This window comes from Salvia splendens, chromosome 3, assembly GCF_004379255.2.
Source record: "Salvia splendens isolate huo1 chromosome 3, SspV2, whole genome shotgun sequence".
Classification (NCBI taxonomy): domain Eukaryota; kingdom Viridiplantae; phylum Streptophyta; class Magnoliopsida; order Lamiales; family Lamiaceae; genus Salvia; species Salvia splendens.
In genome coordinates this window covers 1,519,157-1,541,880 of record NC_056034.1, presented here as the reverse complement: position 1 = coordinate 1,541,880, position 22,724 = coordinate 1,519,157, and the positions used below count along the sequence as shown (strand labels likewise).

The window sequence follows — 22,724 nt, the reverse complement described above, 5'->3', positions numbered from 1 at the left end:
TCAATTTACACACAATTACACAATATGTAAATGTTCAAGTAAACAACAGAAACTGGGTAATGTATTCCACAAAACCTTAAAAAGCCAAATTTTCGAAATGGGCATCGCATACGCACGCGATCAGAAAATTGTTAATGTGATTCGCATACATTTTCATACCTCTGTATTTCATGATTTGGAGGAAAGAGGCAACTACATTAGAGATAGGCTTAAGCTCAGCGGAAGCAAATCCCCTCTCTTCAGCATTGACAATGGTTCTCAACGCATCGTTTAGAATTCTTCTTCCCATGATTCTGCAAACTATTTCAATTAAAAATTTCATGAGTCTCCCATGGGTTAAAATAGGTAGAAATTGGAAAAAATATGTACTTTGATTTCACAAATGATAACTCAAATGTGTGTCCTCAAAAAAAAATTTAATACACAGAGATATATAATTTGGAAAGCTTTTAACCTCGAGCTTGGAATTGAGATTGCGGCGGAGTAACTCAGGAAATGCCGGACGGCGGAACAAGCTGGAGGAAGGCGGCTAGCGTCGCCGGAGGAGGGAAGCGGCGGGTCTCGCTGTGAGTGGGAGAGTGGAATACTGACGGAATTTGCAAATTTAATTCAATTTAGATTTAAGATTTGTGTATTATTTTATTTTTGATTTTATTTAATGGGCTTAGTAATTGTTTTGGGCTCTTGGGAGATTTTGAATATGGGCCTAGGCTAAACAAAATACTAGTACAAATTGCCGGAAAAAACATCAAATTTTGGACAATTTTTTACCAATCCCGTAACTTTAGTTGATTATATCATTGACATTTTTCTTTTCCAATTATCTCATGATAAATTGAAAATGTGGCTAACTAAGAGTGTCCACTATAAGGCGGACACGCCCAATAGCCCCGCCCCAGTTTTTGTCCATAGCCCCAAAATTTTGTGTCCACCACTATAGTGGACACCTCCAATAGCCCCCAAATTCTATAATCAACTTTCATTTTATAATGTTTCAAGTAATTATGAACAAATTTACCGGGCTATACGTAATTAGAAGAGCACGACTATACGAAGTGGAATTAAAATTAAAAAAAAAAATTAAAATCGGCTATAGCCGCGGAGGTCGGTGCTGCCACTATAGGCGCAGCGCCTATAGCCGTGTCCTCGCCCCAGAGTCGGCTGAAGCCCGTCCGCCCCCTACCGCCCCCATTTCGGTGTCCGCCCGCACCTCTCCACTATAGCCCGCCCGCCCTCCGCCCCAACCCACCGGCTATAGCCGCGGGCACCCCATAGTGGACACCCTAAGTGAACATCATATCATGAGGTGTATTGAATGACATCATGTAAATAATCAAATATTTTGTCTGCATAATATTTTTCAGATTAAATTTACAAAGAACAAAACTTGGAACCAAATTTGGCTCCTGTTTCTACCAGCATCATCAACTACGATAATACTAACTAAACAAATTTACATGTAGTTCAGGTAGAACATCCCCCTCAAGAAATCATAAGAATAGTTGTATCAGTAAGAACTAAAAAATAATTAATAGTACTAGTATTATACAGTCATATATATACAAGTTTTATCCCACAAAACTGGCCCATAACTATTTTCCACTTCACTCGTCCACACTACATGGGGTTGCAGCAAGAGCTGTCGCGACTGACCTTTCGAATACAGGCTGGGGCGTGGGAAACCTCGTTAACAATGGAGGATGGTGACAAGGAGCAGATCTGCTGATGTAGTTTATACTTCCAAAGAGAATTAGGGTATCTTAGAGAGCGATGATGTATAATAGAATCAGTCCTTTTTATATGATGTAGCATAGTCTCTGATCATCTGTTTCAAGTGCTGCAATGAACATAGACGAGGGTCGTGTTAATCTAGAACAAGTGACAAAATCAAGCACCAGAGTTGATCAGAAAAAGACGAAGAGGTAAGCTACCTTCAATTCCTCATAAAGAACAACGAATATATTCTTCAGGCGTTTATGTTTCTGCAAAACATCAGGTGTTAGTCTAAGAAGAACCGAAACTCACATGAAATGGCTACAGTAACCAAATTATAATTTGGAAGACAGTTATATAAAAATAATAACAGCATAATCAACCACAAGCATAAAGCAAAGATTGCAGTATGCTTCATTATGATATTTCTGATTAGGAAAATGACCAAATAAGATTCTTAAAGGAAACACCATAAAATAAGCAATGAAGTGTACCTCCCCACATTGACGAAATGATGACCTCATCCGCTCCAAGATGTCATTGTATTTCTTCATATCCCTACCTTTGTAAGCATCAAGATCCTTACCAAGTTTACTAAACTCATCCCTAGAGAACAGGATATATGAAAGTCAGCTGACTCAATTAGTCCAGAACTAAGACTCGGAACTAGTATGGCTCAACATACCTGTACGACTCCAATATTTTGTTCAAGGAGCAATAGCTCTCGTACTTTTCTTGATATTCCTTCACATATTCTTTGTACCTGAAAAGTCAAATTGCACACATAACTGGGCCAGAAATATGAAGGAACACATAAATAAGTTCATGCCATGAAAAATCATCATCTATTCCAAGAAAACCATAAGATCACTGTTTATACTTACTGAGAAATATCTCTTATCGGACCCTTCAGCTCAGGCCGATCCTTCTCAAATTTAGCGAATGAACAACTGGTATCATCTGAAGAAGACAGTTTCTTTTTTAGATGGCTATCATTGCTCCCGATCACTGTCCGTCTATCATTTGAGACACTTGTCCTATTGGGCTTCTGTTTCTTGCTTTGCTTTGTGGCACGGGGTTCAACTCCTCGTATTGGATCATGCTGCTGTTCTACTGAATTACCTGGAATTTTCCGGGAAGTATCTCCATAGGCTTCAACACTAGCAGCCCTGCCCATTCCAGCTTCCACAAATCTAGTTTTACCACTCACTTCTGGTACTATATTTTGCTGGGAGTTGAGATCCACTCGTGGCGGATGAGGTGGATCAAGAGGTTGAGTGCTTCTGAGATGAGTTCTTGTACGGTCGTCAACATTGTTTGGTGAGGACATTTTTCCCAGATCTGCTGGGATCTTATTAGATGTTTTTCCTCCGCTGAAATCTGAGTTCCAGTATTCAGCATCCTTTTGTTTGTTTTCCAAATGTTTAAAAGAATTTTTCTTTTCAAATTGCTTCTTAGAGGCAGGTGTTTCCTCATGGAAAGGTTCTCGAAATTCACCCAACTCTAAGTCTGAAGGCTCTCTTCGAAGTACAGCATTCCTGCCATTCATCATTGGAGATCTATCGGCAGTACCCAGATTGTTACTCTTGGGAGAATAACCCCAGTATGAGTTGGAAGTAGGGCCAGTCTCCTTCGTCTTCCCTGTCATTTCAGATTTTCTGGTATTGGGTTCCAAACGGTTTTGTTTACCAGGTCTTTTTCCTCCAGAAGGAGCCTCAGTCCATCCACGAGCTTCGGAAGATCTTTGAGCTGGCTGCTGAGGATCGGAAACAGGTCTGTGTGATATTGCTTGGTGATTAGGACCTGTTTGTGGATCAGCATAATTTGTATCATTTCTGTAGGTTCTGTCATCCATTAGGTCAACAGGCTGCGTGTCTGTGCCTTGCAGAGCCCTGTCAGGGGACGAGTTGTAAGGGCTCTCACCGAAAAGAGAGTTTATAGTCCCTGAAACTGGTTCGATTGAGTTTTTACTCTTTGACTTCTTTTTGCTGCGTGCCCTTTCTTCCAAATGCTTATCATCAGAGCGTCTTTTAGAATTTCCCTTTGATGATCTTCCCTGAGCACCAGACTCACCATGTTTGAAGCCATCATTGACCATGCCACCTGATTCATCATATCCTTCTCTCTCAGAGACTCGTCTTTCTTGTTGCTCATAGTGATCGGGTGAAGAAGGTTTGAGATCTTCACTAGCTTCTTCGCCTTCTTTACTGGCAAATAAATTATCAGCTGGGGGTATTTCGAGGCCATGGTTGTAGTCAGGAGAGTCTTTCTCGATGTCAATCTCAATCTCACCAAAGGGATCCTGAATATCTGAATCCCCGGTCTCAACAGGGTCATTATCTAAGTTATTCCACTGACAAGGATCTCTCGATGCAGCCGGGTGAGGATCTAGCATTTTGTGTTCGGATTCTTTCTCATCATCACATATCATAATATCTAAATCATCATCAGATGCCTGCTTGCTGCTGGAAGATGAATCGGTATCACTGTCACTACTACTACCACTCCGACTTCCTACTGGGCTTCGACTTTTACTTTTGCCACTATCACTACCACTGTCACTACTATCAGTGTCGCTCTCACTGTCACTTCCACTATCACTGGAGCTGCCTGCCACACCTTCGCTGTTGTTAGAAACGTTTTTGTCACTTAAATTATCAGGTGAATTCTGACTTCCTATGATCTCTACGATGTCTTCTGTATGAGCAGGTGTAAGATTTAATTCACCCAGTTCTTCATTGTTGGCATCCGTACTCATGTGATCTTCACCGGGAAGTTGGTCAAACTTCTGAGGTGCAGGTGACTGATCACGGTTAATTTCTGGATAGCTGAAGACAAGTATAACATTTAGAGCCCCACGAGCAGCCAATAAGCACACAAAAAAACAATACAAAAAAGAGACTAGTAAGCACACCTTCCGCTTTGAGGTATCTTCTTGAAGCTTTCCATCTCTACTCCTGCTTTTAGGAAATATCTCCCAGGTGCTTGACAACTCGCAATCTGTCGCCAAAAATTAGATAAGCATAAACATTTACAAGTCTCTCTAACCATTGTTATCAAGAATATTATTCACGTACTTGTTTCAGTATGGGCTCAATTTTCCAAGCTGAGTTGGGTATAGCATTTTCGACAGCCCTCTCCAAGGCCTGACAAAGAAAAAACATCAAGAGGATATTCCGCCAAAAGGTGGAAGGAAACTACGAATTGGGAATTGATTTTGACTTTCTATATTAAGTGCATACTCCTCTTGTATTTGTGGCTCCCTCCTTCCATGTCATTTGAGTTTTGGTTTGGGGGGAGATTGGAGTAACATAATAGTGACAAAAAATTGTTTAAACGTCAGCATACCTTTAGGCTCATTCCTGAAGATTGATTCTCCAGGAGTAGAGAAGTAATCAGATTTCTCAAATCAGTAGGTTTGGCTTCATCATTCCAATTGAACTTAGATCTGTCGCTGATGGTATTATTCCTTCTGTTGACTGTATCTTTTTCAGAGCTCAAAGCTTTATCCAGATTTTGAGTTGCTGCAAAATCTGAGACACCAGTTTGTCCCTTCACGGGGTCACCAATTCCTACTGGAGACATTGAAGGGCCAAGTTGCTTTGGTTGGGAAGATAAAGGTGAGCTAGAAGAGAGCCTGCCCTTAGAAAGATTTGATATAGGCTTGAAAACAGATTTCGGAGGTCCAGCAGCTGTTACCATGAATATGGATTAAGGTAAATATATTAACAGTAACAAAGCCAAATACAGAAATCTCTCAGTTGCCAAACTTCTAAATCATGATTTGATTCATGTCTAGAATATTTCAAGTTACATCCTACAATTTACCTGGAGTTGATTCACATTTTGGCTTCTTGAAAGGAGGTTCTTTCCGATTTTTGAAACTTTTCCACGGAGTAGCTGGAACAGAATTACACAGAGTCAAACATAAAGCTGGTAACAGTCACTCATAAAACTGCAGAATGTTGTTCTTCTGTACTCCTTCCATCTCATCTCATGACTGTCATCTATCAACCTTTACTAGTTACAGAGTCAATTGCGGATTACTGTCCTTAAATTTAGTAGTTGACCAGTTGGTCTTAAATCATGATTTTTTTAGCGAAGATGACATTCTAAAGGGGAAACCCCTGATTAGGCAATTAGCCTTATCAGATGTTCAGAACTGTGGCTGTTTACTGAAAACAATATCCACTTCAGTAGTAAGCAGTAGTAACTGACAACCAAACCTAAAAAAGTAAAAATTGTGGAGAAACTGACAAAGAGAACCTGCATTGTAATTAAAAACCACTTACACTCGGAAGCAGCAAATGCCTTCATTTGATTCTTCATAGCTGAATTCTGATGATCTAACACAATTGCTCTATTATCACGAAAAGAAAAGGATTAAAGAAGCAAACTGATAGGAATAAGTTCAACTTTGGACCCATGGAACCATGCTGAATGGCAACAAGTTAGGTTTGAACTAATCATTGTAGTGTCTTCAAAAATCACACACATCATTATGTATTGTATCCCAGTCGACCAAACTCACCAGCCATCCCTCCCCCCAACGAAAAAAAAAATCATTTTTCTCAGAGAAGCATGAATTTTTTAGGATAACAACCCACTAATATCATCAGGTAAGTGAGCAGCAGGATTGTGCCAGGTTATACAGAATCTTCATTTTGGCTCCCATTAATGCAAATCATTATATTATTAATAAGTAAAAAGTACTAAAATTTATGTCCATCTGAGAAGTCAGTGAAGGTTGAGCTAATTCTGACAGCATGAAAAATTCCGAGAAACAATACTTACTTTCGTGCTTTCATCTTGCGCTCGGCTTCTTCTGACAGTCTTTTGACATGATTTTTAGTTGATTCGTCTAATTCTCGCTCTACATTAACCTTACGCCATGTTCCTCCTGACTCTACAAGCAAGCCATTTCCATCATCGCCACTCTGACGTTCTTCATATATGTCACATAAGTCCCCTGGCTCCCTGGACCAAGTGAATTTGATGGTTTTGTCCCCTACTTGAATAACCTATTGGAAGAAAATATACGAGCACTAAGCATTTAAATGCTGTATTGTAATCAAAGTCAAAGTCCAAACTTTGCAATCTCATATCTATCTTGTGAAATCAACTTCAGATAATAGTAGTATATCTTATGCTGTTATGCAGCAGTGTCAAAATGTCAATAAAAAACTGTATCATCCTACTTAGCATTATAACCGTATAAATTTTACTTCCTGTATATTAGATGAATGGGGGGAGTAATACTCAATTACTCATACTCAAAGTCATCAAAGACACTTCCTTTCTTCGTTCTTTTCTTCCATTACCAAATTCACTGTGTTTCTCAAATATACTAAGCTCAAAACTAAGCAATTTATGCTTAACTGATACCTATCAAACGATAGACGGTATAAGAAATCACCAAATTAAAAGAAATTCAAAAAAAATCTGTGCTAACCACCTAATTCCAGCATGGCATATGGAACTCAGAATACATTCAAAGCTCAAATTTGCAGCTAAACCCTATCACCATGCTTCAATGTAGGTGGCCATCAGCCCAAAGCAAAAATCCAATACAAAACTAGAGCAATTGATCACAAAAAACACTAGAGTAATTGATCACAAAAAACACTAGAGCAATTAATCACAAAACATCCCCTTTTCGATCCAAATTACTCTTCATTTTCAGCTAAAACCTCTTCCCCAAAAACAACCAACCACAAATTCAACTAGAATGCCGTGAATTAAATCCAAAAAACTCACATTCCCACTAGCATTGGCGCCGAACTTGATGCACGCGGCACCACCCTGCGCCTCCACGCGCTTGATCTCCTCCACAAGGTCAGTCGTCAGCTTTATTGCCATCCCAAAATTCAAAGGTTTCTCCCTGACAAGGCTGAAGCTCTCCTCCACCTGCAGCGAGGAGGTCGACGGGGACGACGCCGGCGGCCCACCGCGTCCGCGTGGACCTCCGCCCATGGAGAGGCGGGCGGCGGCGGTAGGGCGACCAGTTGGCGGCGCGTGAATGTTCCTCTTCCCGCCGCCGCCGCCGCGGCCCATTTTTCCTGATGCTCCGTACATTGGTTCGAGGCTTCCCCTCGATTTTTGCGGCGTTGGTGAGATTTAATCGAGGCGGAATTGTAAAGACTGAATTTTTTTTACCAGTGTTCAACCCATGGAAATCGACCAACAATGGTTGAATTTGGGGTTTTTTTAGCAGTTTTTTTTAGCTAATTAAATACACATTGAAATCTAATGTAATTTCAACAAAGATGTACTTTCAATATTTAATTGTTTCGATTAACATTACAATTGTCTAGTATTGCAATTTTACAATTTTTTGTTTTGAACTACCTAAATTGTGGGGTCTCAAAAGTCAAAAATCTTTTTTTCTAAATTCTTGTAAATAAAATCATTCCATTGTAAAGCTCACTTTTTTTATATTTTTGTAAAGCTCACTTTTTTTTATTTTTGTCACTAAATCTAATTGAATTACTGAATTCTAAATTAAAGTCCTAAACGGGCAACACAAATTTTTTGTCACTTTTTTTATATCTATCTCAAGAATCAGTTGCCCTTCAGCGCAAGCTAAAGAAACACACACGACACACAGTAAAGCTTCGATCTTTTCCTCACCCAACTTATCCGCAGCCATGTTGAAAGGTGCGATCAACATGCTTATTCATTCTCAGTTTAATTGCAATTTCGATTTGTATTCGCCAATGCTTTCTTCTCCGGTTAGTTTTGGGGTTTTGAATTGCCGCCACTGTCGAGAATGGCTGTTCAAGTTTTAGGTTTTGATAGTGCTCGTAGTTGGAATGTGTTTGTGTTAAGGACTGTTAAGATGAAGATTTGATTGTTAAATTAATTGATTCGTGATTGAGAAGCTAGGTAAAATTTAATTTTTGAGCTTCCGAGATTTGTTAACTCTCTCTCGATTTGATGTGGAGTGAAAAGAATACTAATTTTTTTATACTGGATACTGCCGGTTCGGAATGGGGCAGAAATATTGGGAGTTAATTGAGCGGCGAACTAAAGGTTGAGCCGAATGCTCGTGTTCTGGAATTCAATATCTATAGTTTAATCTTCATACGTTTACAAACAATGGATGGTAGCAAAAACTGGCATTTATGCGATGTCTCAGTCTCAATATCATAGTGAAAAACATACATATGATACAGCTGCAATCGATATGTTAGATGATCGTAGGTTGCAAATTTAGGAGCTCTTACATTTTGAACTTGACATCAGTCTCAATATCATAGTGAAAAACATACATATGATACAGCTGCAATCGATATGTTAGATGATCGTAGGTTGCAAATTTAGGAGCTCTTACATTTTGAACTTGACATGCTTATCACGGAAGGAACTTCACTATCTCGAACTGCTTACTTGGGATTGTGTTTTGTGTTTTATTTTTTTTGTTTTATGTCGCTGCTCCTAAGCCCTAACAATTTATAGTGATTTTTCAGTGAATGTAAAGTGGCAAAAGGAAGTGTTTTCCAATATGGAAGTAGACACTACCCAGCCCCCATACGTTTTCAAGTGCCAGCTATACGACTTAACAGGAGTTCCACCAGAAAGGCAAAAGATTATGGTCAAAGGTGGCTTATTAAAGGTATAGAAGTGATTGTTTATTTAGTAAGGAGTCTTATTGGCCTTTCAATGAGTTTCATTCTTTTATTATAATTCAAACAATAACAATATGGTTTGTTCTGAATCTATTGTGGGAGAAATATTGAGAATTCCAATATAGTGGGAGTTCATAAAATTGATGAATTACTTTTTGATTGTGTAGGATGATTCAGATTGGTCAAAAGTAGGAATCAAAGAGGTAATTGTTTTATTAATCGAAAGTAGGAATCTATTAGTTGTAGTATAACCTGAGTCAAACTAAATTTGTTTGTTCAGGGCCAAAAACTAATGATGATGGGAACTGCGGATGAGATTGTAAAGGCTCCAGAGAAAGGACCTATATTTGCAGAAGACATGCCAGAAGAAGAACAAGCGGTTGCTGTTGTAAGTCACTTTATATTTCCTCAACTTTAATGAAATAGTACCCAAAACAAGGGCTTGCCCTCTCCAGGATTTACACACACTGAGATCTCTGGCTAGTTAGAGTTATGCATGCTTTCTTGAGAGATGTTTAGTTAGCTGGCACCAACACTTACTTTTGTGAATTTGAGAAGTTGTTTAATGGAGATGTTCATATTTGATTCAGGGCCATTCTGCTGGATTAGTAAATCTGGGAAACACCTGTTATATGAACTCCACATTGCAATGTTTGCATTCAGTTCCAGAATTGAAATCTGCCTTGATAGAGTGAGTTGTCTCTTGAACTGAAAAAAAGGTTTGCCAAAAAATGCACTACTCTACTACTGTATTTATTTATAACATGTTGGTCAGGTATCCTCCTCCCGTAAGAAGCAATGTTGTGGATCAGTCTTCCCATTCATTGACTATTGCAACAAGGGAATTATTCAGTGAACTTGATAAAAATGTTCGACCAGTGGCACCCGTGCGATTTTTAACGGTATGATTTGGTTCAGTTTTTATGGTATTATTTTAATTTTGGGTTAGATCTACTTGAAATACATGGTAACTGCTTAGAACTTGTCCTCATCCGAATGTGCATGAGATCATTCTAAATGTGGAATACTATTGTCATGGGCTTTTTTAATGTTGTGCATGTTGTATGAGATGAAAGGCTGTTTCTTCTTATTGCCAAAAGTAAGGGTTGTTTCTCTTACTTTTGTGGTGACAAGCTGCTCGGAACTTCAGCTGTTTTTTTCTTTATCATAAATACAACACATGAATAATATGTAAGCATATACCAATGCCAGTTATACTTCATGCATATTATCTGATTAACTATCTACAAGGAAGGAGAGAGAGTGTTGGACTGATACGTGGTGGACAGCTTTTGTGAAAGCTCAACTGAAATGTTATAGTCAGATGTAATTGCAGAATGACTCCATTAACATTATCTTGCTACTCACATAAGCTTTGATAATTCAGATCTGCTTTTTCCCTTAATATTATTGATTTAGTTCATACTCTAGATTTTTCCCTTTCCTATGATTTGATTTTGTAGGCTTTGCGGAGTAAGTATCCTCAATTTGCGCAGCTTCACAATGGAATTTACATGCAGCAGGTATGCAAACAAGGATTTCAAATTTATAAAATTTCTCTTATCTCTTAAGGATTTTTAATGTTGGAAACTTTTCTCTCTAGGATGCTGAAGAGTGTTGGACACAACTATTGTTCACCCTTTCGTTGGCACTCAGATCCTCTAGTTCCAGGTAACACATGTGAGCTATGTCAAACAATTGCTGGATGCTTTTGTTCTAAGCATTAACAAACAAATAGTTAAGTTTTATAATTCACTTTGTCTTTTCTGATTCAAGTCACTATCACCAACCATGTCTCAGTACACTATTTTTCCTCTTATGGGGTTTTGTATTGTTCATCCCTCTTATAATTTCAAATTTCTTCTCATTGGTATTGCATATTTACTTTTTATTCATTTTATTTGCAGTGAAGATGCAGATGCATTGAAGAAATTTTTTGGTATCGACCTTGTTAGCAGGTCTGCTGAGAGTATCTTCTCCTATTATGCTTCTTCATTTGCGATTTGACATTTCATGTGCTATAAGTTGAGGATAGGTGCTTCTAGAACCTGATAGAAACTCATAATTGATATTAAGTGACCGATGATCATTATAAAAAAGTTAGTGTTCTATGCTAATTTGATGTTTTCTAGAGCTTCTGTCGGAAGACTTTTAGTTTCAGAAATCTAGCACTCCGATTTGGAAATAGTTAAGTACGGAGTACATTATATTTGGCGGTTGTCACGTAATCTCCTTTGTTATATGTACTTGGATCTAAAATTTGTTAAAATAAGTTACCCTTCCTAGATATCATTGTACTGAACTACTGTTTATTTGTGACCAGGATCCACTGTGCTGAAAGTGGTGAAGAAAGTACGGAGACGGAATCTGTTTATTCACTTAAATGCCATATTTCGCAGGAGGTGAACCATTTACATGAAGGTTTAAAACGTGTAAGTTTAATATCTAGTAAAAGTTCTTACATTAATATTTGCTGAGTATTTTCATCGTACTCTTTTTTAAATTGGGTTTAGTGTAGTTGTTTACTACAAAAAATGCTTCCATTCCCTTCATTTTGTCTACTTCTTCTCTAAGGATTGCTACAATTTTTTGGTAGAAAAAATTCAATTACTGCGTTGCATATTCCCCTTGTTTCGATAACCGTACATCATGTCCATGTGGTATGATAACCATTGTCAAATTGTATATGTTCAGGCCCTAAAATCAGAATTGGAGAAGTCTTCGCCTTCTCTTGGTCGGACTGCTGTATACACTAAAGATTCTCACATAAATGACTTGCCAAGGTAGCACGGACTCATAAATTCAGTTTTAATTTTCTGATCACCTGCAATGCTATGCACATTTTTGCTCTCGACACATACACACACATGTATGCATATAAATGTGTGTATTACCTTTTTATTGTAAAGTTCTGGGTTTTGGAAGTTGACTTATCTTTTGCTGTCAATGACAGATATCTGACCGTTCAATTTGTCCGTTTTTTCTGGAAAAGAGAAACAAACCAGAAGGCCAAGATTCTGAGGGTAGTATCCTTAGTCCTTTTCTTGTTAAATCGCCTGATGGTGAAATCCATGATTGAAACTTGAAAGATATAAAACCGCAAAATCATAACCACATCCTAAATCTATTTAATTAGTCGTGTAAAACAGGTACACTAAGCCGATCCATAATGTTTACATAATGATAACTTGCTATTTCAGTAAGAGTAAACTATCAAATGTACGCTGTGTCCTATCTCTAGATTGTGTAGGAACATTGCAAAATATTCTTTGCTTATGAATTACTGTCACTTCTTTTCTAGATCGTTCTTTATACCATGGAAATCCAAATTGGATTTCTCGGATTTGTCATTAGATTTAACTAGTCTGAATTATAGATATTACAAATTTTGTCATCATGTCTGCTCAGCTCATGCCAAACTAATTGTTTTTGCAGAAAGTGGACTACCCATTGTCGTTAGATGTGTATGATTTGTGTTCTGATGATCTTCGCAAGAGATTGGAACTTCCTAGGCGGGTACTAGTTTATGCATTAAGTAACACTGCCTTACTATTTTTCTCTTTAGTTCTCTGTTATGTTTTCTGGTGATTTTATGCTCATCTCAAACCCCACCATTTAGGTTCTACGAGACGAAGAAGGGAAGAAGGCTGGTCTGAAAACTAATGAAAGTAGCTCGACAAAGGACAGCGATGTTAAGATGACGGATGCTGAGGTAAGCAATTAATCTGGCTAGGGAGTAAAACACGATGCAATAGAAAAAGAGCTACTATCATATGCGCACATACTTACTCTACGATCCGGACTGAGTTATGCAGGGATCATCAAATGCAAGTGGGGATTCCTCTGTATCTGCACCCGCTGGAGAAGGTACTCATCCTTCGATAAATTTCCTTATAACCTGGAAAATACCAATGAAATACATATACTTATAATTCGAGGGTTGCATTAGAACAAACCACACTAGCAGCATTCTGTGTTTAAATTTCGTGGGAATCTGAAATTGCCTGTTTATAGAACAATATAATGCACTTAACTTGAACTGATTTCTCGACTGCCCTGCATCTGTTGACATGCTTTCTCCTTATAGGTGCTACCCCTGAGATAGAGAAGCACTTGACAGGAATATATGATTTGGTTGCTGTCCTCACACATAAGGGTAGAAGCGCTGATTCCGGGCATTACGTTGCCTGGGTTAAACAAGAAAATGGTTCGTTTTTAGATAGACCATTGTTTACTTTTAGTAATCATATTATTCTCTATCAGATTACTTAACTATACATCTCTGTGCAACCATAGGAAAATGGATTCAATTTGATGATGATAATCCAATTCCACAACGAGAGGAAGACATCACCAGACTATCTGGAGGCGGTAAGCACGTTGCACAGATTTTCTCTTTCCCTACACATACGTTTTACTAACGCAAACATTTTCCTCGATTTTCAGGTGATTGGCATATGGCTTATATCTGTATGTACAAGGCCCGTGACATCGCCATGTAGCATAGGCCGATCTGATTATTCGTTGTTTGAATTAAAATTAATCCTTTCTATCATAGTTTAGGTTTCTACATCCAACACTACATTTGTTCAGTTGCTGAGACATTCAAATTTTCTAATTCCACAAATCATGCTTGTAGACTGCTTCACCTTTTTATGCTCAAAATGCATTGATTGTTTAACTTTTCTTCATTTAATGTGTGGTATTCATTGTGGCACCCACATTGACTGTCGTGATGAGGCTTCATTCCCAAACACGGCCTCGATAGATTTGAAGTTGCAAGTGGTGCCATGACCCTAGGTTATCATTATGTCAATGATCACTGAAGGGATCAATTGATACAAGATAACTTGTGATAGTGGCTCCACCGGCACTTTAAATCTATTGAGGATGTGTTCAAGAACGAAGCCTCGTTCACGACAGTCGCCAATACCCTAGGTTATCCGCTGTCATTACGCCTCATCGATCGTTGACAAGATGAAGTTAACTAGATTGATACATATACGACCTGAGATAGTGGCTTTACCGTCAACTTCAAATCTGTGTCTATGGATCCTATCTCATTACTCCTCATTTGTCGCGAATGGGGTGAGCTAGCTTTTGATAGAATCCATTGACACGATAGATACGAACTTCCCAAGACACTCATATCGTAGGTTTTTGTGAACAAGACTTGCTTTTTTTACTAATAGAAAAGTAATCGGATTCATAAATTATTTTATGATTACTTGTATCATGAAAGTATTTGAACTAGCTTTGATGGCAAGATTACAAACATAAATTTAGAGGTTAACATAAATTTAGGGTTTAAAAATATATTTTGCAAGTATCGATTTTTATTTATAGAATTGGTATCTTGTTCTCTACCCAAGGATAGATTTGCAGGAAATGGGGGAAATTATATAAAAAGAAAGAGAGAGAAATGTACTTATTTGATGAAGAGGGAGAAAGCATAGTGCCTCTGTGAATAAAGGAAAAACGGTAAATTATTGAAAGAGGAAAAACATTTTCCCACTCTCTATACGTACAAATCATTATATCTACACATAGAGAGAGAAAATCTGCATCCTCGTTTCTGTTTTGTACTAATCGATGTTGTATTTGCATATTCACCCTCCGGCGAAAAATGTCCGAATCTGAATCCAACGTTCCGTTGCTGCTCCGATCTCCGTTTGATTCCTGAACCTAAATCGGATTGCTTTTTTCAATGAAGTGAAAACAGGAACCGGAATAGCAAAATTAGTTGTTGTTTTGTGAGGTTTCTTCTTATTATATTGCTGTTGCTTTCATTTCTGATTTCCCGAGTGTTGGAGAAAAATGGACGGTGGTGGCGGTGGTGGTTGTGGAGAGGTGGCATCAGCTGCGGCGGGTCCACCTGCGCCGCTCGACTGGAAATTCTCTCAGGTCTTCGGCGAGAGGACGGCCGGCGAAGAAGTACAAGAAGGTAAATGATGAATTAGGGATATTGTTTGCTCTGAGTTTGGATCTGTTGGGTTTCTGTGGATTTGATCTATTTTTGGATCGATAATGGCTTTTTTGGGGATGAATTAATGGGGATTGATTGGTAATTTCAGTGTATGATTTGCATGTCAGTGTTGAGAGATGATCCAGAGGTGTAAAGCGGATCGAGTTCATTGTTTAATTTTAATGTCACTGTCATTTTGTGATTTCTGGTGTTGCTAGTTTTAGAGTTTCCTTCAACTTCAATGTCTGTGCGTATTATTGTCTTTGCCATGGCTTTGAACCTTACTGTTAATCACGAGTCTGGATTAATTAAGATTATGGCTTGAACTGCAAGCTTCAATTTTTATGTTGATAGAGTCATATTTGCTTATTGGCTCACTGCATGCAGCAGCTGAGGTACTGTTGAAGCTACGTCTATAACCTTGCTCCCTTCGTTTCATGTATCGTGTCAGTTTGGTTGATTATTGATCAATCAGCTAGCGTATGCTCATCTGAGAAGTCGCAGTAGTTGATATGGTCTCCTTAGCATTTATTCATTTTTGTAGTATTGAGTAATTTGATAGAGGATGCGTCATAAGATGATACATGGCTTCCTTAAAGTTCCAATCTTTGTGGTAGAGTGTTTGTCAGAATATGCTGACTCTTGATCTTGGAGAGACTCATAAGATGCATTCACTGTACAGTATGTAATGCAACCGTAGGTTCAATCACATTTTGGGATTATGGCATTCTCAGATATATGAAGAAAGAACCTTGAGCACAAACTAGTTCTGTGTAAAAGGAAATTATTAGTCCAATCTCATCGTTACAACATTGATTTCTCCTGCCTGATATCGTTCCCTCTATATTATTAAAGGAAAAGAACACAATTACTAAAAAGGGGTTGGTTCAAATTTTCACATCCTTCATTTAGGACTAGTGTAGCGGTGAGGTCAAATGAGTGAACACATTATCATTGTTCAGGTGCTAGGTTTTTAAACTCCAGTTGATTTTGCTACTGAGATTCTGGATTATGAGATGAACATACTTCTGTTGTCTCATGTGTATTAATAAATAGTTTGGATGTCTTCTTGAGCGGGGGTGGGGGGAGACCTTTCTTGTGTGTGTGTGTGTAAGTAATAAGAATTAAAAAATTGAATCTTTTTATTGAGTTTGCACTTTGCACACTACCCATGACACTGCCTGAACAGCAGTTATCTTCTTAAAACTTTTATTGTACTATTACGCAGTGCTAGTGCTTCTCTCTACTCTTTTGGCTATTAGAAGAGAATATGAAGATTTACAGTTACTGAAACGTGTACGAATCTTAGTATTGCTACATGCTGTGCATACAAGTTGTAAACTTGTGCCTGTATTATAACTTCTAAGTATCTGGGAAGATTTGGCTGCACCTTACTTTGGGTCTTTCACATGATGGTTATTCCTTATTATTGTTCTAGTAGTCCACTTCGGTTAAATTGACTTGGCATCAGCAAAGACTCCAAGATTGCTGAAGAGTACAGAACTGAGTTTTTACCCTTTTTTTTCTTTCAACATCTGCAGTTGATATCATATCAGCAATTGAGTTCGATAAAACAGGTGACCATCTAGCCACTGGTGACCGTGGTGGAAGGGTTGTGTTATTTGAAAGGACTGATTCGAAAGAGGTGAAAGTCCAACTACAAAAAAACTTCCATTTTATGTGTACTCTGCTATATGTTTCTGGACATTTTAGCTTTCAAAAATTTGTTTGCAGCATGGGCGGAATCGTAGAGACTTGGAGAGGATGGACTGCTCAGTTGGTCGACATCCTGAGTTCCGCTACAAAACTGAATTCCAGAGCCATGAACCTGAGGTACTTTCTTCGCACTCACTTTTTTTTGCTTTCTGCACCATGGTATTTGCATATAAAATATACTGTATTTCAGATATATGAACCTTGTTTCAATGAGTATCTTTGTTCCTATTAAGCAAGTTCCTTAAATTCTTTTCCTTTTCTTGCTGTCCTATTTTCTTAATAATAAGTTGAATAGAAGGCCTAGCTAGTCATTCTGATGATGTTTGCATGTTTCCTTATCAGTTCGATTATCTCAAAAGTTTAGAGATCGAGGAGAAAATCAACAAGATTCGATGGTGTCAGGCAGCTAATGGTGCTTTGTTTCTTTTGTCTACTAATGACAAAACCATCAAATTTTGGAAGGTGAAATGGTCTGAGTTTCCATTACAAAAATCCACTCATGGCCAAGCACGTGGTCTATGAAAGAAATCAAATACAATTGGAGATATGTTACATTTTCGAGAAATATAATGATAATTATTATAAAGATGTTCATTGTTTTATTTTGTTTCCTTGGCTCCTCCTCTCTGCATTACTCTAATCTTGTACTGTCAACAGGTCCAAGAGAAGAAAGTCAAAAAGATTTCTGATATGAATGCGGACACATTTAAAGGTTCTGGAAATGGTAGCATTGCAAGTTCCAGTGTTTCTTCTGGTCCGAAGCAAGGTGTTGCTAATGGAAGCTACCCTGACCGATCTAACAATTCATTGGGCAAGGACTTGTCATTTCCACCTGGGGGCATCTCCTCACTGCGGTTACCAGTGGTATTTGTGCTTAACCAAACCAAGCTAGAGTTTCACATTTTCATTAAAGTGAACTAGCAAAGTGTTCCACTGAATGTTGTGTTCATTTTTAGAAATAAAAAATATTGGTGCTCTTTAACTTGGTTGCTTAGTGTTTATATGGTCTTTGTGTTTAATTCCCACTGAATTCTACTTCTCACCCACTCTTCTTATTCTAATACTTGATTGAGCAATTTGTAGGTCGCAAGCTATGAGACAAATCTTGTGGCAAGATGTAGGAGAGTATATGCTCATGCACATGATTACCACATTAATTCTATCTCAAATAACAGGTGAATACTCATATTATTTTACCTTGCTATATATTTCAATGCCTTTTTGTCCTAGAAATTAGTAGTATTATTTTTTTTCAAAATGCAGAGTTTTGAATACAAGTTTTATTGTCCAGTTATCTTATACCCCTTAATGTTGCTCGCACCTTTGAGGTGGAATGGCCTGATCAAATTTAATTTTTCCAGAAACTGAAAGCCTACTTATGTTTCATAGTTTGGTTGAGTATTTTCGAACTACAGATGGAGGAAAAGAAATGCTTCTTTTTGTTCATTGAGTTGATTAGACTCGTCAAAGAACTTTAGTAAGTAGCATGAGCAGCTCGATACATGTATCTTTCCAATTTCTGCTTATTTACCCCCTCACACTGATGTGCTTTGAGAAATGTTTTCTGTACAGTTTCTGTAAAAGTTTTATGCTATTGAACTTGATTTGACCAAGGGATAAAATCATAAAATATAAAATAACTAATTTGTTTTCTTGGAAATGTTTCTTTAAATGATTAGATTTGATCTCAGTTATATTCTAGAAAAATAGTACTATCAGACTCAATGATCCATACTGTAGTAAGTCAATTCCTACTTTATATTGTGGTGACACTTATTACTAAAACATTTTGCCGGCATTAGATTAGGAGAAAATTGAGCAATTGCTTTTGTCCTACATAAAAATACATTTAATGCTTGAAAATCCTCCACACATAAGAGGTAGAGACAGGATTCGACATGTTATGCATTCTGCAATTGTATTTCATGCTTGTTAGCACCTTTATGCTGTATCTTTCTGATAAATATGTTTTCATGATTTCTGGTGTAATTCTTTATCTTTTTATGCTCTACAGTGATGGTGAAACATTTATATCAGCTGATGACCTGCGGGTTAATCTTTGGAACTTGGAAATAAGCAATCAGAGTTTCAATATTGTTGATGTGAAACCCTCAAATATGGAAGACTTAACGGGTAAGCCATTCTGCTTTTTCTGTTGGGTAGGATATGGGATTGCAATTGATTGACCATTACCATTACTCATTGCAGAGGTAATCACATCAGCAGAGTTTCATCCTACTCATTGCAACACGTTAGCATATAGTAGTTCTAAAGGATCAATTCGTCTGATTGATCTGCGGCAGTCTGCCTTGTGTGACTCACATTCTAAGCAGTAAGTTTCATTCTAGCCATTTGTATTTTTGTCATATGCTCTTGTTGTTTTGTCTGTTCAATAGCAAGCTGTTCAAATATTGGTTGGTTGTGAGACTTTTTAAGTTATTTTCTTGACGAAACAGTGTTCTTCAACTTTTTTCTGCCTTGCTTAGGAATGTGCTATTTATTTTTGAGACGTTGACATTCCATCAATAAACAGATTTGAGGAACATGAGGCACCTGGATCAAGATCCTTTTTCACTGAGATAATTGCTTCAATATCAGATATTAAATTTGCAAAGGATGGTAGATACATACTCAGTCGTGATTACATGACCCTTAAGGTATGCTTCTTAAGCCAGTTATGTTCTAATTATTTCAGATTTCTTATTTGTTATCGTTTAATTTAAATCACCTTTCATTTACCTGGGGAAGGTGAAGGAATAAGTTTGCCAAATGACTAATGCTTGTATGCTGGCAGGATTTCTAAATTCGTTTTTTTTTTTGTTTTTGGTGCTGGATATTATACTAATATACTAGTGAATAAATAACCTAAGATTTAGATAGATGCATAATTCTAGAAGTTGTCCTTCTCTAGCTCGCTGCGGGTTTCTGCATTTTAACATTAGCATGCAATAGTCTTATTTAATGATAACCGTCATCCTCTATTCATGTTACTGTTTCACATGTTGCTTCAGTTATGGGATATTAATATGGATTCTGGTCCAGTGTCGACTTTCCAGGTTCATGAATATTTGAGACCAAAGGTAGGCTACTCTATTTAGAAAAAAATTATCCGATGGTTTTCAACAAATGTAGTTTGAACTGATCAAATTTTACTCTGCTGGTGTCCAGTTATGTGACCTGTATGAAAATGATTCCATTTTTGATAAATTCGAGTGCTGCTTGAGTGGTGACGGCCTTCGAGTGGCGACTGGTTCTTACAGGTACCTAAATATCTAATTAGTTTTTTTCATTTTCATGTTCTGTAAGTAAGAAAATGCAAGTAAACTTATTTATTTTTTCAGCAATCTTTTCCGTGTATTTGGTTGTGCTCCTGGGAGTACGGAGGCTACAACACTGGAAGCCAGCAAAAACCCGATGAGGTTCTTATTAGAATATTACATGTACTTTGATAAATCATAACTTGGAGTAGTATTTTTCTTATTTCTGAAAATCATTCTTCATTTTGTACCCCAGAAGGCAGGTCCAGACCCCATCCAGGCCTTCCCGATCGCTGGGCAGTAGCATCACCCGTGTTGTCCGAAGAGGTCCCCCTTTTCCCTTACTGACATTATCCATATGTTAATTTCCATTTTTTTCCATAACCAAAACAACATTGGCTTATATCTTGCAGGTGCAGAGAGTCCGGGAGTTGATGCAAACGGGAGCTCCTTTGATTTCACCACAAAGCTACTCCACTTGGCATGGCATCCCTCCGAAAACTCAATCGCCTGTGCTGCTGCAAATAGCCTGTACATGTACTATGCATAAAACCAAGCTCCCCGGCCACATGTTCGTCGTTCTCAGAATGCTTCATACACGGATTGAGGCTCTTCCATTTTCTCACGCCTATCACTGTCAGGGTCCCAAAGTGGTTATACGTAGAATTTCTCAAGAGACCAGATATGTCGTTGTACCTCCGCAAAAAAAAATTGCTTCCTTCTCCATCTTTTCCTACTCTCTCCTTCTAAATTTCTTTTATTTTTTACCCCCCTCTCAAAGAGAAAGATGCAGCAATCGTCTCACCACCGGTGCTGGATAGAAGTCGGGAAGGAACGCGATTGTAGCTCTCCTCAAACAGGAAGGTGTTATATTGCCTCTAGTTTTTAAAGGTAAATGTAGTTTTTACTTGAAATCTTGCTGGAGAGGAGTAGTTGATGCTAAATTTCAGGGAAGTTTTATTAACTTGGATGAATCTCTCTTTTGTAGGATATTTCCCTTTTTTGGATATAGAGTTTTTATTGAGATTTCTTTTTTAAAAGTATATTGAACATCTGGGTTCTATTAATTTGTACAATATTTTTCATGTGCATTGAGATTGAACCAAGTTAGACTTGTGGTTTTGTTATAAATAGCTATTCAACTAGCTAAAGCAATCTTAGCTTCTTGCTTGAAAATATTAGATATAACATGTTGCATTTTTTGGGATTAATGATTGAATCTTTCAGATCTTAATTAAGTGGTTTTATCAATATTATCCAAATTTTGAAATTTATTAATTTTGTTTATCGTATGATCGTAATATATTATCTCACCATTTTCATTTTTATTATCAAAATTTTACTCCAACGGTGGAATTAGGATCAAATGATGGCTTATTATTTTTCTACAAAAATTAAATTGTGCATGTGAATATTACTAGTATTTTTTTATATATATAAAATGGTTTTAAATTGATGATTGATAAAATTGTCAAGTTGAAAAAATTGTCATATAATTGATAACAAAAGGTTGAGATGAAATTAATACAATTACTAAAGGTTAAAAATAAAAATTGATAAATTTCAAAGTTTTAAATTGCTATTGAAAATTTATTAAAGGTCGAGATCAATTCGATCATTAGTTTTTGTGTTGTGTGCATTATTAGTGATATGTAGATGCCAGTAATTAAGATTTAATTTGGTACTTTCTTGAAATTAATGCATTTTTTGTCAAATTAAAGGATACAAAGAAAAGAAACGAATGAAATATTTTGGATTTTAAGCTAATTTATATGGAAGTGTAAATCCGTCGTAATCTTGGTTATAAATAAGAGTTAATTACATAATTAATAGTACTACATATGATATGATAAACACATATTTATATCCAAGTTAGCTCATGAGCCATATTAATGAATTTGACTAAATAAAATTAAATCGAGATGTAACATAAGTCGGCTAAGATTCAAAGTGAACAATCGCAAATTAGTAGTACTCCTATTTCATAAAATTTGTCAAACCCTAAACAAAATTTTCAACCTAGCCTCGGGCTACATGTGTCCTCTCAAATTTAATTTGTCGAGCATATCATTTCCACAAAATTTTATTGCAAAATAGTGTTTTGTCTTTGACAACCTTGACTACCCAAATATGTTGATGGAAGGAAAAAAAAGATAATTAAATTATTAATGAAGAGAAAAAAAAATAGTGGGATGTAGTATTAATAACACGATAATTTACTTTTTTTAAATGAAAGTTTGATATCTTTATTGTGACGATTAAAAAAACTGAGACATTTATTAGAAGACAGAGAAAGTTAATATTTCCACCGCACGTTACTAAAAAGATGATCCAAATCATAAGTAGATGTATATGAATTTGTGTGTTATGAGTAATGCCTAAAATGTTATTCAATTATTATTGTTGTAGCGATTTAAACATATGTCATTAAGCGGCTAACTGACT

General features: G+C 37.1%; 3 protein-coding genes across 3 annotated transcripts; 2 read left to right on the top strand and 1 right to left on the bottom strand.

Annotated features, from left to right (window-relative positions):
- Positions 1 to 1,330: 1,330 nt before the first annotated feature.
- Positions 1,331 to 7,980, bottom strand: LOC121794224. Its single transcript, XM_042192300.1, has 12 exons — positions 7,471 to 7,980; positions 6,508 to 6,734; positions 6,006 to 6,073; positions 5,542 to 5,613; positions 5,062 to 5,405; positions 4,791 to 4,859; positions 4,628 to 4,713; positions 2,598 to 4,541; positions 2,399 to 2,476; positions 2,208 to 2,319; positions 1,932 to 1,982; positions 1,331 to 1,837 (listed from the first exon to the last, which is right to left on the bottom strand). Exons 1-12 carry the CDS (start codon positions 7,786 to 7,788, stop codon positions 1,787 to 1,789), a joined length of 3,420 nt encoding a protein of 1,139 aa, XP_042048234.1. The 5' UTR covers positions 7,789 to 7,980; the 3' UTR covers positions 1,331 to 1,786.
- A 235-nt stretch (positions 7,981 to 8,215) lies between these two features.
- On the top strand, positions 8,216 to 14,032 carry LOC121794225 (ubiquitin carboxyl-terminal hydrolase 6-like). The gene is made up of 18 exons (XM_042192301.1): positions 8,216 to 8,370; positions 9,183 to 9,328; positions 9,509 to 9,544; positions 9,622 to 9,729; positions 9,932 to 10,032; positions 10,117 to 10,243; positions 10,805 to 10,864; positions 10,945 to 11,012; positions 11,249 to 11,299; positions 11,665 to 11,773; positions 12,036 to 12,124; positions 12,295 to 12,364; positions 12,777 to 12,857; positions 12,961 to 13,053; positions 13,157 to 13,208; positions 13,429 to 13,548; positions 13,638 to 13,712; positions 13,788 to 14,032. Exons 1-18 carry the CDS (start codon positions 8,361 to 8,363, stop codon positions 13,841 to 13,843), a joined length of 1,452 nt encoding a protein of 483 aa, XP_042048235.1. The 5' UTR covers positions 8,216 to 8,360; the 3' UTR covers positions 13,844 to 14,032.
- A 736-nt stretch (positions 14,033 to 14,768) lies between these two features.
- Positions 14,769 to 21,319, top strand: LOC121794223 (serine/threonine protein phosphatase 2A 55 kDa regulatory subunit B beta isoform-like). Its single transcript, XM_042192299.1, has 14 exons — positions 14,769 to 15,285; positions 16,848 to 16,951; positions 17,041 to 17,139; positions 17,365 to 17,484; positions 17,680 to 17,886; positions 18,106 to 18,197; positions 19,037 to 19,155; positions 19,231 to 19,354; positions 19,556 to 19,679; positions 20,034 to 20,102; positions 20,191 to 20,282; positions 20,364 to 20,441; positions 20,536 to 20,606; positions 20,693 to 21,319. Exons 1-14 carry the CDS (start codon positions 15,159 to 15,161, stop codon positions 20,827 to 20,829), a joined length of 1,563 nt encoding a protein of 520 aa, XP_042048233.1. The 5' UTR covers positions 14,769 to 15,158; the 3' UTR covers positions 20,830 to 21,319.
- The last annotated feature ends 1,405 nt before the right edge of the window (positions 21,320 to 22,724 follow it).

Excerpts from the sequence above, each read along its gene's own strand:
- LOC121794224 (XM_042192300.1), bottom strand. The coding sequence starts at position 7,788 with ATGTACGGAGCATCAGGAAAAATGGGCCGCGGCGGCGGCGGCGGGAAG. Across the intron at positions 4,860-5,061 it reads CTTCAGGAATGAGCCTAAAG|GCCTTGGAGAGGGCTGTCGA; the intron begins GTATGCTGACGT and ends TTTCTTTGTCAG. Across the intron at positions 4,542-4,627 it reads AAGATACCTCAAAGCGGAAG|CTATCCAGAAATTAACCGTG; the intron begins GTGTGCTTACTA and ends ACTTGTCTTCAG.
- LOC121794225 (XM_042192301.1), top strand. Across the intron at positions 9,545-9,621 it reads CAAAAGTAGGAATCAAAGAG|GGCCAAAAACTAATGATGAT; the intron begins GTAATTGTTTTA and ends TTGTTTGTTCAG. Across the intron at positions 12,125-12,294 it reads CACATAAATGACTTGCCAAG|ATATCTGACCGTTCAATTTG; the intron begins GTAGCACGGACT and ends TGTCAATGACAG.
- LOC121794223 (XM_042192299.1), top strand. The coding sequence starts at position 15,159 with ATGGACGGTGGTGGCGGTGGTGGTTGTGGAGAGGTGGCATCAGCTGCG. Across the intron at positions 20,103-20,190 it reads ATGAATATTTGAGACCAAAG|TTATGTGACCTGTATGAAAA; the intron begins GTAGGCTACTCT and ends GCTGGTGTCCAG. Across the intron at positions 20,442-20,535 it reads GCCAGCAAAAACCCGATGAG|AAGGCAGGTCCAGACCCCAT; the intron begins GTTCTTATTAGA and ends TTTGTACCCCAG.